General features: G+C 35.1%; 1 protein-coding gene across 5 annotated transcripts in view; it reads left to right on the forward strand.

The window, feature by feature from the left end:
* LOC120766647 (corticotropin-releasing factor-binding protein) overlaps window positions 1–14,052 on the forward strand; it is a 38,213-nt gene that overhangs the window by 19,606 nt on the left and 4,555 nt on the right. For all 5 annotated transcript variants that reach the window (XM_040092275.1, XM_040092271.1, XM_040092273.1 and 2 more), the window contains exon 4: window positions 9,826–9,898. In XM_040092275.1, coding sequence (XP_039948209.1) covers window positions 9,826–9,898 — 73 coding nt within the window. The remainder of the gene's footprint in view (window positions 1–9,825; window positions 9,899–14,052) is intronic.

Consider the following 14,052-nt stretch of genomic DNA (forward strand, 5'->3'; position numbering starts at 1 on the left):
TTCGTATTAAGTTGGCATAATTCCAAAATCTCAAAGGCAAGTAAATTTAGTTTTGCCATTTAATTGGCATATTATGCTCGATTAATTACCTTCCATCAGCGTCCATGTTTACCAATATCGTAGGCCGTTAGACAATCAAGAAAATTAAATTGCATATGCAACACAAATGTACACACAAACATGTCCTAAAGTGAAGATGTAATTTGTGTGCAGTTGATTCCTGTGTTAGAACGATTATAAATTGCATTAGAATTCCAGTTCATTGTGCTGACTGTAGAGAAATATATTCTCATGTATATATGTATGTACGTATGTATATTCGCTATGTATGTCTGCATCACACACTCGGATTTCGTATCTGCGCCAATATGCATTTGCGTGTACATTTACCACTTTGCATATGGCATTGCGCCTAAATATATGCAAAATATGTAGGGATTTCGGTAATCAAAACGGCAGCAGTCGTAGTGCCATCATCAGATTGTCATTAGCTTTATCTGGCAAGGAAAATCATCATCATTGTCAACAAGCTACACTACACTCCGCAGTGACGTCAACTGTCAGCGAATGTCATACAATGATTTGTAAATAACAAACTTGAAAACATTGAAAATTTGTTCAGTTATAGTGTGGTTAAAAATAGCGGAGAATGATGGCAATATATTTTAAATGTATTATGAAGTGGAGAAAATTTTGAAAAAATCGTCGTAATAAAATATAGCAAATACGTGATTTTTTAAGCATTGTGGGAGGGGTCTTTCATCTTTTCACTTTAGCTCGCCTTCAAACGGATGTTTTTTGGCTACCCAGAGAATGCTTGGTATAAGACCAGTAGTCATGAGTTGCTTGTGCCTTATGTAAAATAATCGTTACCGGCCACTCCCAAGTGAATGGCGCTCAGAGAACTTTCCTCACTTTCGTGAACTTCTACAAATGGCTCCATCGATCGATAATATAGACAGGCACAAATATCTCACTAAAACTAGACCGTTCTCGTAACGTTGTGGTCTTTATGTTATCTCAGGTTCCAGTAAATCGATTTAATAATGATTCAATAAAAACTGAAAATCTATAGTTTATAACAGCTTTAAAAATATCGAGAATGTTAGAAAATTAGTGAAAAAATCTAAATTTTTTAGGCAGCCGACGTTAGTGAATTTTTTTCAGTTGTTTTGGTTCGTGTGATAATGACATTTGCTCTAATTAAGAAGCCGTACTTTTCTTATTTTTCAAATGACCAGAAGAATATAAATTGTAACGACAAGAATGCAGTCTTTCTTCTCTCTTTTCATCCGACTTTATGAATATTAAGTTATGAACTATAAATTTTCATTTTATGGTGAAATGTTTTTGTGTGTACTCTTCAAATACAGATAAACAAATGATAAAAAGGGTCATCTTGCTTGTTTTTCTCAATTGAGAAAACACGCTTGAAAATCTGAACTCTAAACCAGAACATCTGCTTAATGTAAGAATAAGAAAGAGTTGCTCCAAAAAAAGAAACAATTTTATTTTTATCTTTTATTTTATTTTTTCTTAATTGATTTTATAAATTATTTTGTAGAATATTCTATTGTATTTGGAAAATTTCTTCGAAATTATCAAAAAAATTCAGTAATCAGAAAAAAAATTAACAAAAAAACTAGCGGTAATTATAGTTTAATTAAAGCGCTAATTTGAGTTCCTTTGTACTTAAATTTATCATTACATTCGTAGCCGACGCCTCAAGAACTCGCATTTATGCTCTCACTAAGTATGTGAGTACCTACATACGTTCAATGCCTGACCACACTACTCCCACTTATGCCACTTGTTGAGCGCGCCGAAATGGTTAAATGAAAAACGCTCATTCACGAAATATGATTTAGCGACAGAATGAAGTGTCGCCGAAATGTACACTAAATAAGAAATGTAATCAATACTGGCGAGTACTTCCACTCCCCACAAATATTCTGGCCCTTTTTTGTGGTGGTTGGTGGTTTTCGTCAAAGTATTTTTCCTTCTCTTAGTAAAAAATTTAATATACTGTGTACTAGTAAACATTGTTATGCAAATATTGTTGTGAAGTGGTGACCAAAACAGCGTTGTCATGATTATTCACTGCAGGCGAGTTACAGTGTTATGACTTTAACTAGGTTTCTATCAACATTTTAATTCTAAGGAGAGAAATTGGCGAATGATTTGTCTAGGCTATAAATATTTTTTTTTTTTAAGAATGAGATTATATACCAGAAATCGTACCAATTTTTCCTTCTACACTAACTTCAGAAAAAACTCAATATAAAACATCTTCATACTACGGTTATCAGAAATGAAACGTTGGACCCCACATTCTTGTTAAAATTTCTGCAGTTTAAAACAAAGACCTCTACCTAACGCATTGCACTCAAGTAGACCATTCACTTCGCTAGTAAAAATTTATGAAAAGTCTGTTCCGTATTCATATAGATCATCCGAAAGACTATTTTATTGCTTTTTATCTGAAAATTATATTTGGTGTTAGCCATTGCATTGACACTGGCAACTAGAGTCGCTAGGTAAGTCCCTTTCATATAATTTTCTCAAATACTTAAACACCTCATTTACGACGACACATTTTTTTCGTTAGTTAATTTGTATCCTTATTCACAAGGGAAGAATTTCAAAATGAAAACGTATACGAACTGCTTTGCAGCAAACTTTTATGACCAATACATAGTACAAAGAATGCTACTCGAGCACTCCGTGCCCTTCCAAATTACTAGTTTGGCAACAAAAGTCTTCCGGTGTGAACGCGCTCCTACAAACCAATTAAAAACTAATAAAAATATGGCGCCATAATGAGCGAATTTTCAGAATAGATCTCAGATTTATTTATACTAAAACCCAATGCTGCTTATACATAAATATAATTTAAATGCAATGAGAGGTTAGGTTAGGTTAGTTGGTTGACCTTTCAGCAATTCGGGGAATCACACTTAGACTCTAAAGTTCAGTCCTTTGTTAAGTCGAACGAAAAATGCCTGCAGCTGGATATTAGCCAATGGCAAAACGCCCAAAACCTCTCACAATTTTGCTTCGATGTTTTATTTCGATTTTCGCTATTTCATCTGAATATCTTAAAGTGTGAGATATGAGGCGTTTTTGCCGTCATCTGACAAAAGCGGAACATTTGAGATTGAAGTGTTGAGATTATCTCATCTTCTTCCAAATAGCTGATGCTCTTGGTATCGAGTAAGATGTTCAATCTCACCACATGAATTCCGTTCAGACACTTTCCAGTTAAAAACTCGTACAACAATTGAAAGGTCGACCTTGCTGAGAGCGGAGAACTCCCTAGATTTCTTGCAATTTACGCTGAAACAGAAGGACCTTGCGACTGGCAGTTGATCAACGCTTACTGACTTGGTCCAAGGCAGCCCAACAGTCTCATAGTAAACCACAAGAAGCCAACGGAGTTGCTACCCGTTCCCATTCTGCACTTATTGACACTGAAGCATATGTTCTAAAAACCTTCTCAATCTTACAGTTTCCTGCAATAACGCTGTGTCCGGGCACCCAAACCAGTGTAATCATAAAATTGCTCAATGCTAGAGAAAAGTAGGCTAGACAACACTTCACTAATCTTGCGCGCTCAGTTAGCTTATATCGTTGTCTGACTGACTAATGGCGTTGATATTTGTTGTTGAAGTGGCAGAAAAAGTAGTTTCGGGGCATTGTGCCGAGTTGATAGTCATTGGCGGGATAAAAATCCGGATTCATTCCGCTTACTTATATCCGACTGTCGTAGGAAAGTGAGTGTATAATCATGAGGTTATTGCTCAAACGTCTCGGTTTTATGTGGGTAACAAGTTTTTGATTGAAATAAGAGCGATTTAATTTTTTTTGTCTTCTTCTCGAAAATATGCCGCCTTCGTTTTACTGATATGTAGATACTAAGTCTTTCTGACTGCATAAAATTTATTGCGCTCTTTATTCTTCCTGATGATATATTTGACATATACAGTTACAGTACATTAAACTGCAATTCAAACAATTAATTATTGCTAATATGCGTAATTAATTACGGGACGATAGATAAAAATGAGTAATAAATATATGATTTTTTTATCTGCCATAAAAATCGCCGTTTTTTCAGCATTTGCTTTTCTGTAGATACACTGTTTTATGAATACATACATATATATGTGTGCTTTAATGTACATTGATATGTAAAAAAAACGCTATTTTGGCCTTTGAACTTTTATTGAATTTCAATGAATTTTTTGCTTACATTATCGCAAACCTCAACCCTTTCGTATAAAAGTCAACTGCAAGCCCGACTGCTCTTTCCACAATTATTGTTAAGTTCGAATTATTTTTAACACGCCATAAGCCAGGCACTCAGATTTGAATGACAATAAGATGAGACAGTCCAAATGCGGCCAAACAAACACCGGTGACCGTAGTAGTCACCGCTGCACTCAGATAACAGTGTTGGAAAATATTCAGCCACTGAATTATTGAATGTCTGATTGCGGTTATTGTTTGTATGGCTGTTTTTTTAGTTTTTCATGCCGATGTCAACAGCTCAATGAAAGTATTTTTGTGTCAATTTATGTGCTGTATGTACACATGTATGTAAGTATGGAATGTATGCAGTTGAGGGTATGCAGACGTATTTATTATATCCCTGTGGTTTTATTGGCCGGAGTGAGCTTTAATTGAATTAATATGAATTACTATTGCATTGCCAAGGCCGCAGGCGATATCTTGGTTGTTATTTATGAATTATAATGGAATTTATAGATTTTACGCAATTAAATATGAGTGCCTATCGTAATTCATTAGATATCCAACAAAGTATCGAAATATGTAATATATTTAATTAGGAAAATAAAGCATTGAAATCGTTGCTTTTATGGTCTAATTAAAATACAATAAATCCGGCATTATAGATTTATATCTCCCTAAATTTTGTGTCATCACGTCTATCTTTTTCTATCTTAGTATGTGTTACGTATACGCCATGTACTACTGTTGAGGGTTATTAGATTATTAGGAAAAGTTTTTCGCCCACAGCTCAATTAACCGTCCGTTTGATCACAATTACAATCTCTTTCAATCGATTTGTAATTAAACCGCATACTTTTGAGTTCAGCAAAACTAAATTGCTGGCAACCCTTTTAAAACTATCGGCGAAGGGTCCAAAAGTTCGCTTTAAAAAAATTTAAATTACAGCAAAATCAATGTAATCTATTTTTAATTTCTATTTTAACGTAATTTGTAACTCATTCTCATTCCTCTTACTTTGTTTTTTACCAAAAGTCTGGGTTACCCGCGCGTGATTTATGACAACCAGCGCGGATACATAATTTCTTGAATTTTTAACTTTCGCCATTATCACCTAGTCACCTTTCACATTATGTTAAATAAAGTGTTGTAATGCATAGCTACAGTTTACAAGATAATTTGTCATCAATTTGCATTAAACACCTTGAGCGCAAAGTTCACAGCGCATTCACTTTCCGCTGTCGCTTTATGAAAACAAAAACTTATTAAGACCGCAAGTCTGAATAATATTACATAATCAGTTTACTCGCATTTACATTCCACAAATACTTACAAGGCAACTCTTTTTACAACTGCTTAGCAACTGCTGCAGCTGCGGCTGAGCGTAATCAAAACAAACGTTTTCTTGGCAGATTTATCCTCTCGCCACCTTCCTTTTCCGCAAACTTTGCTTTTAATTGCTTTAAGTGCAGAAATGTAAACTACTAAGCGAAGTGTCTACGTTTTGGTTTCTGTTTGTTCCTTCTTTTGCACGCATTTGCATTTACCCTATTTTTACCGTCACTGTTGTTATGCAGCTCATTTCAAAGCAATGATAATAATAATAAATCTATAATTAAAATGTTATGGCAACACAGTTGATCGTTAAGCATTAGTGTGTCGTAAGATATTGAAGCACTTTTTATTAAAATTGTGTTTATTCAAAGTTGGCAACACTTAGCCGAGGGGTTTTAATTAAGAAAATGTTAGCTACGGTTGCACTGAAGCCGTAGTAACCTTAACAAATTTCGTGAAACTATCTTGTGAAGTCAAAAAGTTTTCTATACAAGAACTTGATTTTAATCGTTCAGTTTGTATGACAACTACTGAAGGACTAGTTCGCATATATTCAAACAGGCAGGTGAACAGATAGGCGGATTTGGCTAAATAAAGTTGTTTCAAATGATTAATGAATAATTAGAAAGTTCCTGGGCAACCATAGTAAAAGACTTTTTTTTGGCAAAACTCGTTTTTTTATACGACATAGTTCACTTCGGCGATGTTACATTGCTTATAGCGACCCTACAACTTTTCGATATCATTTTTGTAGTAAGATTTGCCTTTTGCTTCAAAATCGGTTTCAGTTACGGCCACGACCTCTTCAATCAACGAAAATTTCTTCACAGCGAGCAACCTTTTGATATCTGAAAAGAGGAAATAGTCACTGGTCGAAAGTAATTCGAGGCCCAATTCATGAGTTTTCTCCGTCGCTTTCATTGACTTGTGACACGGTGCATTGTCTTGGTGAAACAGCACTTTCTTTTTCTTCAAACGCTTTTTTCTTTCAAATCGGTGATTTCATTCTTCAAGCAGTCCAATATATGTAATAGTCGCTGTTGATGGTTCTTTCCTTTTCAAGGTAGTCAATAAAAATTATTCCATTCGCTTCCCAAAATGCAGACGCCATAAGCTTGCCAGTTGGCTGCTCTGGTTTTCGAAGCGGGTTCATCTTATGTAGTCCACTCAGATGACTATCGATTTGACTTCGGAGTGAAATGGTGGAGCCATATTTCATTCATGGTCACATATGACGCAAAATCTCGGGTTAATTACGTTTCAACACCTCCAAACACTGCTCCGAATCATAAACACTTTGTTGTTTTTGGTCAGAAGTCAGCTCAAGCGGCACACACTTTGCATAGAGTTTTCTCGTTCAGTTGATATCTTTAGATAATCTGCTATCTCGAACAATTTCACTTTACGCCTTTTGAAGGTTAAGGCTGTCGAAAAATTATATGGTCTTAGTTTTAGTAACGGCATCTATGTGTCAGGCCGGGGACTTTTCAATTGACCTGTTATCCATCTTTAGAATATAGCAAAAATTAATTACCACAAAAAAGCCAGAGGAAATAAATGTGAAACACGATGTAACCAGTCAATGTGACTGTGAGTGACATCACATTTTGTCATTTATATTTCGAAATTAGAGAATAAAAACAAATATAAATCATTGAAAATCACTTTATTATTTTTCAAAATATTCTCCATTAAGGTCTTTACACTTTTGCATACGTTTGAACTAATTGTCGAAACACTTTTGCCATTCTGAATCAGGCATTTCGAAAATATGCGTTTGAATCCATCAACTGCCTCTTTAGGTGTGGAAGAACGTTGATCTCTCAGTTTATTTTTTCTGCACTTGAATACGCATAAGTCATTGTGTGCAAAGTCAGGACTACACGATGGATGACTCCTCAGCAAATCTACGTTTTGGATGCTCAAAAATTCAGTTATTTCAATCATTGTGTGAGAGCTAGCATTGTCGTGGTGAAGTATGATCCGTCTACGGGGCTTGGTTCGGAGGTTGATTTTCCTGATTTCTTGAAAGAAAACTGGCAATCAAATGCTTGTTTACATTCAGAATTCACTTTCGTGCGTTGTCCTTGTGGTATAGTTGCAACATGTCCTTTTTTTTAATACGCAGCACTTTGGTTTTGTGGGATTTGGCATATTTTGAAACACCCTGGCAGTCGGCTGTTGTTTACTATCGGGCTCATACGCTGTCAGGATTTAATAGACGTGTTTCGAAGCATCACTATCATATTTTTTAAAATTCCTTTGTGCATTGGCTCCAAAGTTGGTTTATCTCGTTAATAGTTTGTGCCATCACCAAGCTGCTACCATCCTTTTTGGTATACTATTTAAGTGGATTATCTATAATATTTAGACTTACATATACTTTGCCATGCTAGAAAAGCCCGCTCCCACAATTCACTTACAGTCTTTGGAGCTTTCCTTTCGGTAAAATTTTTTCTTTTTAAAATAGCACGAAGGCGCTCAATGGGGTTCAAATATTTGGACTCTGTGACCAGTTGACAGAAATTTTCCCACTATCATAAAATACGATTTGATAGTTTTAGCGCGATGTTCTTCGGATCGTTATTCTGCATAAAAATATCTCCTTGTCCACGTTCGAGTCCGATTATATACAAACTTGAGGCTTTCATAATATCAACGCAATCTGTGGCAGGCATTAAACCATCTACCCGCCGAATTAGACCCCGTTCATTTTCGAGAAAACATCGCCAATCCATCAGTGATGCACTTCTAAAGTTCTTTATTCGGCATACTTATGTTAAGATTCTGTACACCAACCTCTTTGTCAGTCCATGTACATGAGAGCCCAACGATTAATTTTCCTTTTATCGAACCAAGTAACTTTGTTCTAATTTTTGATGGTGAAATGTTCATATTTTTTGTTCCTTTAAAACAGAATTTGGAGAATTCTCTATTAAAAATCAAGTTAATTTATTTAACTACTATTTACACATTTCTTGGGTTATAAATAAATAAAGATAGTATATGTTTTTGATTCGCTCATCAATCAATGAAATAATATTGCCTCTTGAAAGATTAACCAGACACTCTTTTCATCAATTTTTAGTTACTTCAATACAATTTTAAAATGAGGGTGCATTTTCAACATGATTCTTCTCCCTAATTATGACGTAGGTTTTCGTATTATTGGAAAAGCAGAATCTTCTATAAGTTTTAAATCGCATCTAAATGTTTTGCGCCCACGCTCAACTGAGCGAAAAATACGCACTTTCGTCAAAAATCGCTCCAAAAATACTTATATTGTTTTAAACTTTAAATTAGCTTTGATAATATATATATCATTGCTGCCCTCTTCGTAACGAGGTCCAGCATATTGGCAGTAAAGAGATTAGAGCTAGATAAAGCTTTTCCTTTATAATGGGCATTAAGGGGCTGTTTCGTCGCTTTGAATTGGCTTATTTAATCAATGAAAGCATTGAGAAGACATATTAACAAAAATATTTATTTAGATATATTTTGTGTAAAGCATTGACAATATCATAGAGAGCTTATTTTTAATATACAAAGCATGAATGAATTTATAAGTAATACGCTCGCCGAATAGAAGGTGAGTACATATATATTTGTACTTATGTATACTGAGACCTTTAGGTACTATGCGGTATATATGTATGTATGTGTTCGCTCGTTTATACGCAACAGTTAAAAGGTCAATATTCAAAACTCACGAGGCGAATAACACCACTTCACGGCATCGCGACCGCAGACAGTGAAAAAGTGAGTGAATGCGCAAATGTCGGTATGACTATGTATGGGTTAGCAGATATTTCATGTACAGCTTATGATTCTTTTATTGACTTCCGGCTTTGCCAAAGCCAAAGTTGCCTTGGCAGCCGCGCTAAAACAAATAACTAACGGCAATACATCAGCCACGTGAACGTACAACAGGGACATACCCATGCATACATACAGACATAGCAGCGCACGCACACAAACTTTGTAAATATGACATAAGCCAAATACAGCGAGTTCGAGTGATATTAAAGGCTTTTTTTAAAGCATCTTTTGTCTTCAGATGTGACAATATACCAAATTGCTTACATAAATTATGGGAAAGCACTTAAATTCGCACATATTATTCTGTAAAGTTCATCAAATTGCTTGTGAAGCAAACAGATTGCAGCAAAATCTTGCAACATTTCTTATACTTTTCAGCTTATGCTTTCAACTTTAATCTTTGTTGTTGTTTTCTTGCAGGCTTGGCCAATGGTGAAGAAGTCTTTCGACCTTTTCGCCAATGAAGCTTTCAATAACATTCATGTAATTTCAGGTAAGTCAATTTGATTCATTGTTTTCGCTTCAGTATTCATGCGTCGGCTTTGAGTGATTTAATTAAGGCCATTTTTCGATAACATTTTCCTTTCTTCTCCTCGATTTTGAGGTTTTGTGAAAACAAGCAATTAAAAGTTTTAAAATTCTTGCAAGTCGAGACACACATACACAGTTATATTTATGTATAAATATGATATATAAAGCCTTTCATTTCACATTCACTCTATTAAAACTGTCTCAAGTGCCTCAAGTTACAACAGTAACAAATAACTCGTCAAATTTGTATTCTAAAACTCATCCGTAGTCATTCATCAAACTTCATATATTTATACATACGTGTGTGCATAAATGTGTAAGAGAAGAATTTCGTGTAGGCTCTAGGGATTACATTCTAAAACTATTGTATGAAAAATATATGCATACATTCTAAAAGTTAGTTAGAGACGCTTTCTGCAATGTTGAGGTAGCGCCAAATTCAGTGTTGAAAGAATATGTGAACAGAGACAATTTGTGAGAACTCTAAAACCACTAAAAGATCACTAGAATCACTATCTCAAGCTGAGTTGACGATTTAAAATAATTAAAAATAGGAGCAAAGGAAAGTATAATCTTGATCTTCATAAATTATCGGCAGCTTATTTTCGTGCGTTTGGTAAGCTTCTTTAGTTTCAACTTGGCGAATGAATTTATCCGGTTTCTAATAATTGTACAGCATTTTCCAGCTAAATATGGACCAGCTAGCACTATCGGATATCTCCAATTTGGTAGATTCATCTTGGTATGCCTCTAACTTTTGATAAAGTTCACATTACTAAAAAGTGTCTCGACGAATCCAATTTGCTAAGTTTATTTTACGCTTAAGCTTTCCTAAAGGCTCTTCTTCTTCTTATTATTCTTATTCTTCTTCTTTATTGGCGTAGACACCGTTTATGCGGTTATGGCCGAGTTTACAACAGCGCCCCAGTCGTTCTTTCTTTTCGAGGTTTGGCGCCAACTGGATAATATCCAAGCGTAGCCAAATCCACGTGATCTTTCCAACGGAGTGGTGGTCTTCCTCTTTTTTTGCTTTCCCGGTGGGTACTGTGTCGAATACTCTCAGATCTGGAGTGGCAACGCTTTCTAAGTTTCTTCTCCAATTTTTGATTCTATAAGCAAGTAACAACCCTCGAAAAACTGACGAGTTTTTGTAGAAGAAGAACCGAGCATGCAAGGAAGAACACTTTTTCTCTAATTTTAGTTTTCACATAGTCCAGGATTTTTACCCAGTATCAAATAAATACTCACAGTCTTTCAGTCAGCGATAATCCGCTTCGTTCCGGCTGATTATCCAAGTCAATATAAGCTTGAGCAACTCAGTTGTCGAGTTTCCAAAGTCCTTGGAATGTATTTTAAAAATAATTGAAATAGCATTTTGAATAATTCCAATTCTCAACATGAACGCTCTTAAATTTCGAAGATATAATCTTTAGTACATTGACTTCATGAAATCAGGAATTCTGTTAGTAGACCAGTTACTAATTATTCGACGATGGACTGTAATTTATCAGGAACGTGTGGTTTATTTTTCTAGTTTCGGTTAGATGGCTGATCAAAGATCGCACGTGGACTGCTATATATAGTCCTTTGTGAAGCCACTCTTAAATAGGTTAAGTTGGTTATTTTGCTAGACTACGCTAGACGGTTGTGTAGAGGTGGTTCGGTGAAAATCCCAGAAAAAAGACCAAGTTAGTGGATGTGACATTATAAAGAAGGAATGACTTACCTTACATAGTATGTTAGATATTAGATTATGATATAGTAGTATATAGTACGTTAGATAGATTAGATTATGCTTTTTAACATTTGAGCTTCTTGTGATTTCCAATATCAACACTTATCCAACCGTTAATCGCTGCAAAGCAAAACCAACTTCGCACACATAAAATCTCGGTGCCTTAAATGATTTATTTATTCTATCTTTCCTAATATAATAACCAGCCACTTCAACAAAATCCGTGTTCTATTGATCTTTTGAGAGATCTTAGTGACAAGTGGCTGTTAGAAAACTAACTATGAAGTAAGCTTAATGAATGATTCCGCCTTTTTTCGGAGATTGGATTTATAGAACTTATATCTGCTCTCCACTTCAACCTCGATATGTTTGTTTCTACTGAATACACTCACGATCAAGGATTCCCCATGAAATTCGATTCGATATCTTGAATTTTTCTCCGAATTTTTCAATCAGTTATCTCTTACTAAAAATTCGTACAATCTCTACAATGTAACGATTTCCTGAAGGGCTTGCAAGCTTTGATTCAAGAAATTTTACCTCAAGCCTTTATTTATAAATGCATGGTATAATGGTATTTTGGCAATGGGTAAAGATAACCAATTTCATTAGAATAAAGTTAGTGAACATTGTATTGAATTTATGCACTTTTAATCCTTCAAAGCATTTGCTAAATTAATAAAAGCAACACACGAATACAAAAATACTATAAGGGCGAACATTGATTATATGATTGCGAAGAGCATTTTCAATTGAAGTAACAAATAGCCAACAGGCAAAGTCAATTATGGCATCACGTATTTACAAATCACTAATGCTAAGTGATACATAAGACTTTAATCAACACAATGATAAACTGAATCCCAAATAATTTAGTCTACTCCACATTCGCATGGATATTTGTTTGAGCGTCTATGCGTTCACAGTAATGTTGTACATATGTGTAAGTCGAATTCCGACGAACTGGCAATAAAAAGTGATTCATCTGCCCTCTTCCTAACACTCCTAATACATCGGCTAACCACTGTGGCCTTCAACGTGACCATTTGAACCAGTGACATAGCGACAGTGAGCAACAAAGCAAAGAGCACGTGAAAACTGCGTGAGATCAAATGTATGATTTTATGAATTGTGTTTTTGGTCACGAGGGTATCAGACGAGGTGGCAAAAGAACAGCTGTTGACAATTTCATTTTCATACCACTGCAATATGTTGCATATGATATTTATAATTTATATTATATTTACACTATATAACGGATGATCCAAGTAGATGTACTTTGTTCAAAAGCCTTTTTTTTTGAGAGATCAGGCGTGAGTCAAGGAAAGACTTACGCCTGAACAACGTTTACAAATTGTTCAACTTTATTGGGAAAATTCACGTTCTGTAAATAATGTGTTTCATGCGCCTGAAAATTTTCAAGAGGTGCTATTTCAACAAGAACAAAAAACGTTGTGGTGTGGCTTGTGGGCCGGTAGAATCTATATGTGGGTTCATATTTCTTCAAAAATGTTGTAGGAGAGAACGAATCCGTCAATGGCGACCTTTATCGCGCCATGATAACCGACTATTTGATGCCTGAAATTGAAGCTCGTGATCTCAGCGATGTTTGGTTTCAGCTATACGGCACCACTTTTCTCACATCGCATCAATCAATGGATTTATTGTGAGAACTCTTTGGTGAATAGATAATTTCACGTTCTGGACGTCAACGAATGAAACGTCTGAGACGTAGCCACGGCCAACATTTAAAAGAGATAATCTTCAAAACATAAATGCCAAAGAATGTTCTTTGGAATGATGATAATAAACATTCCCCATTAAATTTGAAGTTTCTGTGTTTTTTCTTTTGAAAAGTAGGGAACCTCGAAATAGATTACCCTTTATAATTCGAATGATATCAAGTTTCAAAACTAAAGTAAGAGTAAAGGCTCAATTAAACATCTGAAGAAATAACTAAAATTAGGTCACGGTACAAAAATATCGGAAACCTCCGAACTCCTTGAAAACAAAAACCAATTTTACACTCTCTATATTTCCACATGTCACATGAGTACTAGCTTAACACTTCTATCATTGGCTTAGAGTATTTAGCTTAATTAGAATATTTTGAAAGTTTTATAGCATTTCGTTCTCAAAAGGTTGCTCTTAAAGTGAAGCTACCTCTAATTTTATTTAGAATGGAAAAATGAAAGTGAAATTCGTGCTTTGTTAACAACAAAATTCTTTCATGAAATACGAACTAGTCTACCACCTATCATATTCTCCAGGCTCAAAAATTGGCTCTTCGGAAAAGAATTTCACTGAAACTATGGGGTTAAGATGAAAACCCGTATTGTAAAGGTATCAAAGCTTCACACTATCGTACCAGATTTGTTGTA

The sequence above is a fragment of the Bactrocera tryoni genome, chromosome 1 (assembly GCF_016617805.1).
Source record: "Bactrocera tryoni isolate S06 chromosome 1, CSIRO_BtryS06_freeze2, whole genome shotgun sequence".
Lineage (NCBI taxonomy): Eukaryota > Metazoa > Arthropoda > Insecta > Diptera > Tephritidae > Bactrocera > Bactrocera tryoni.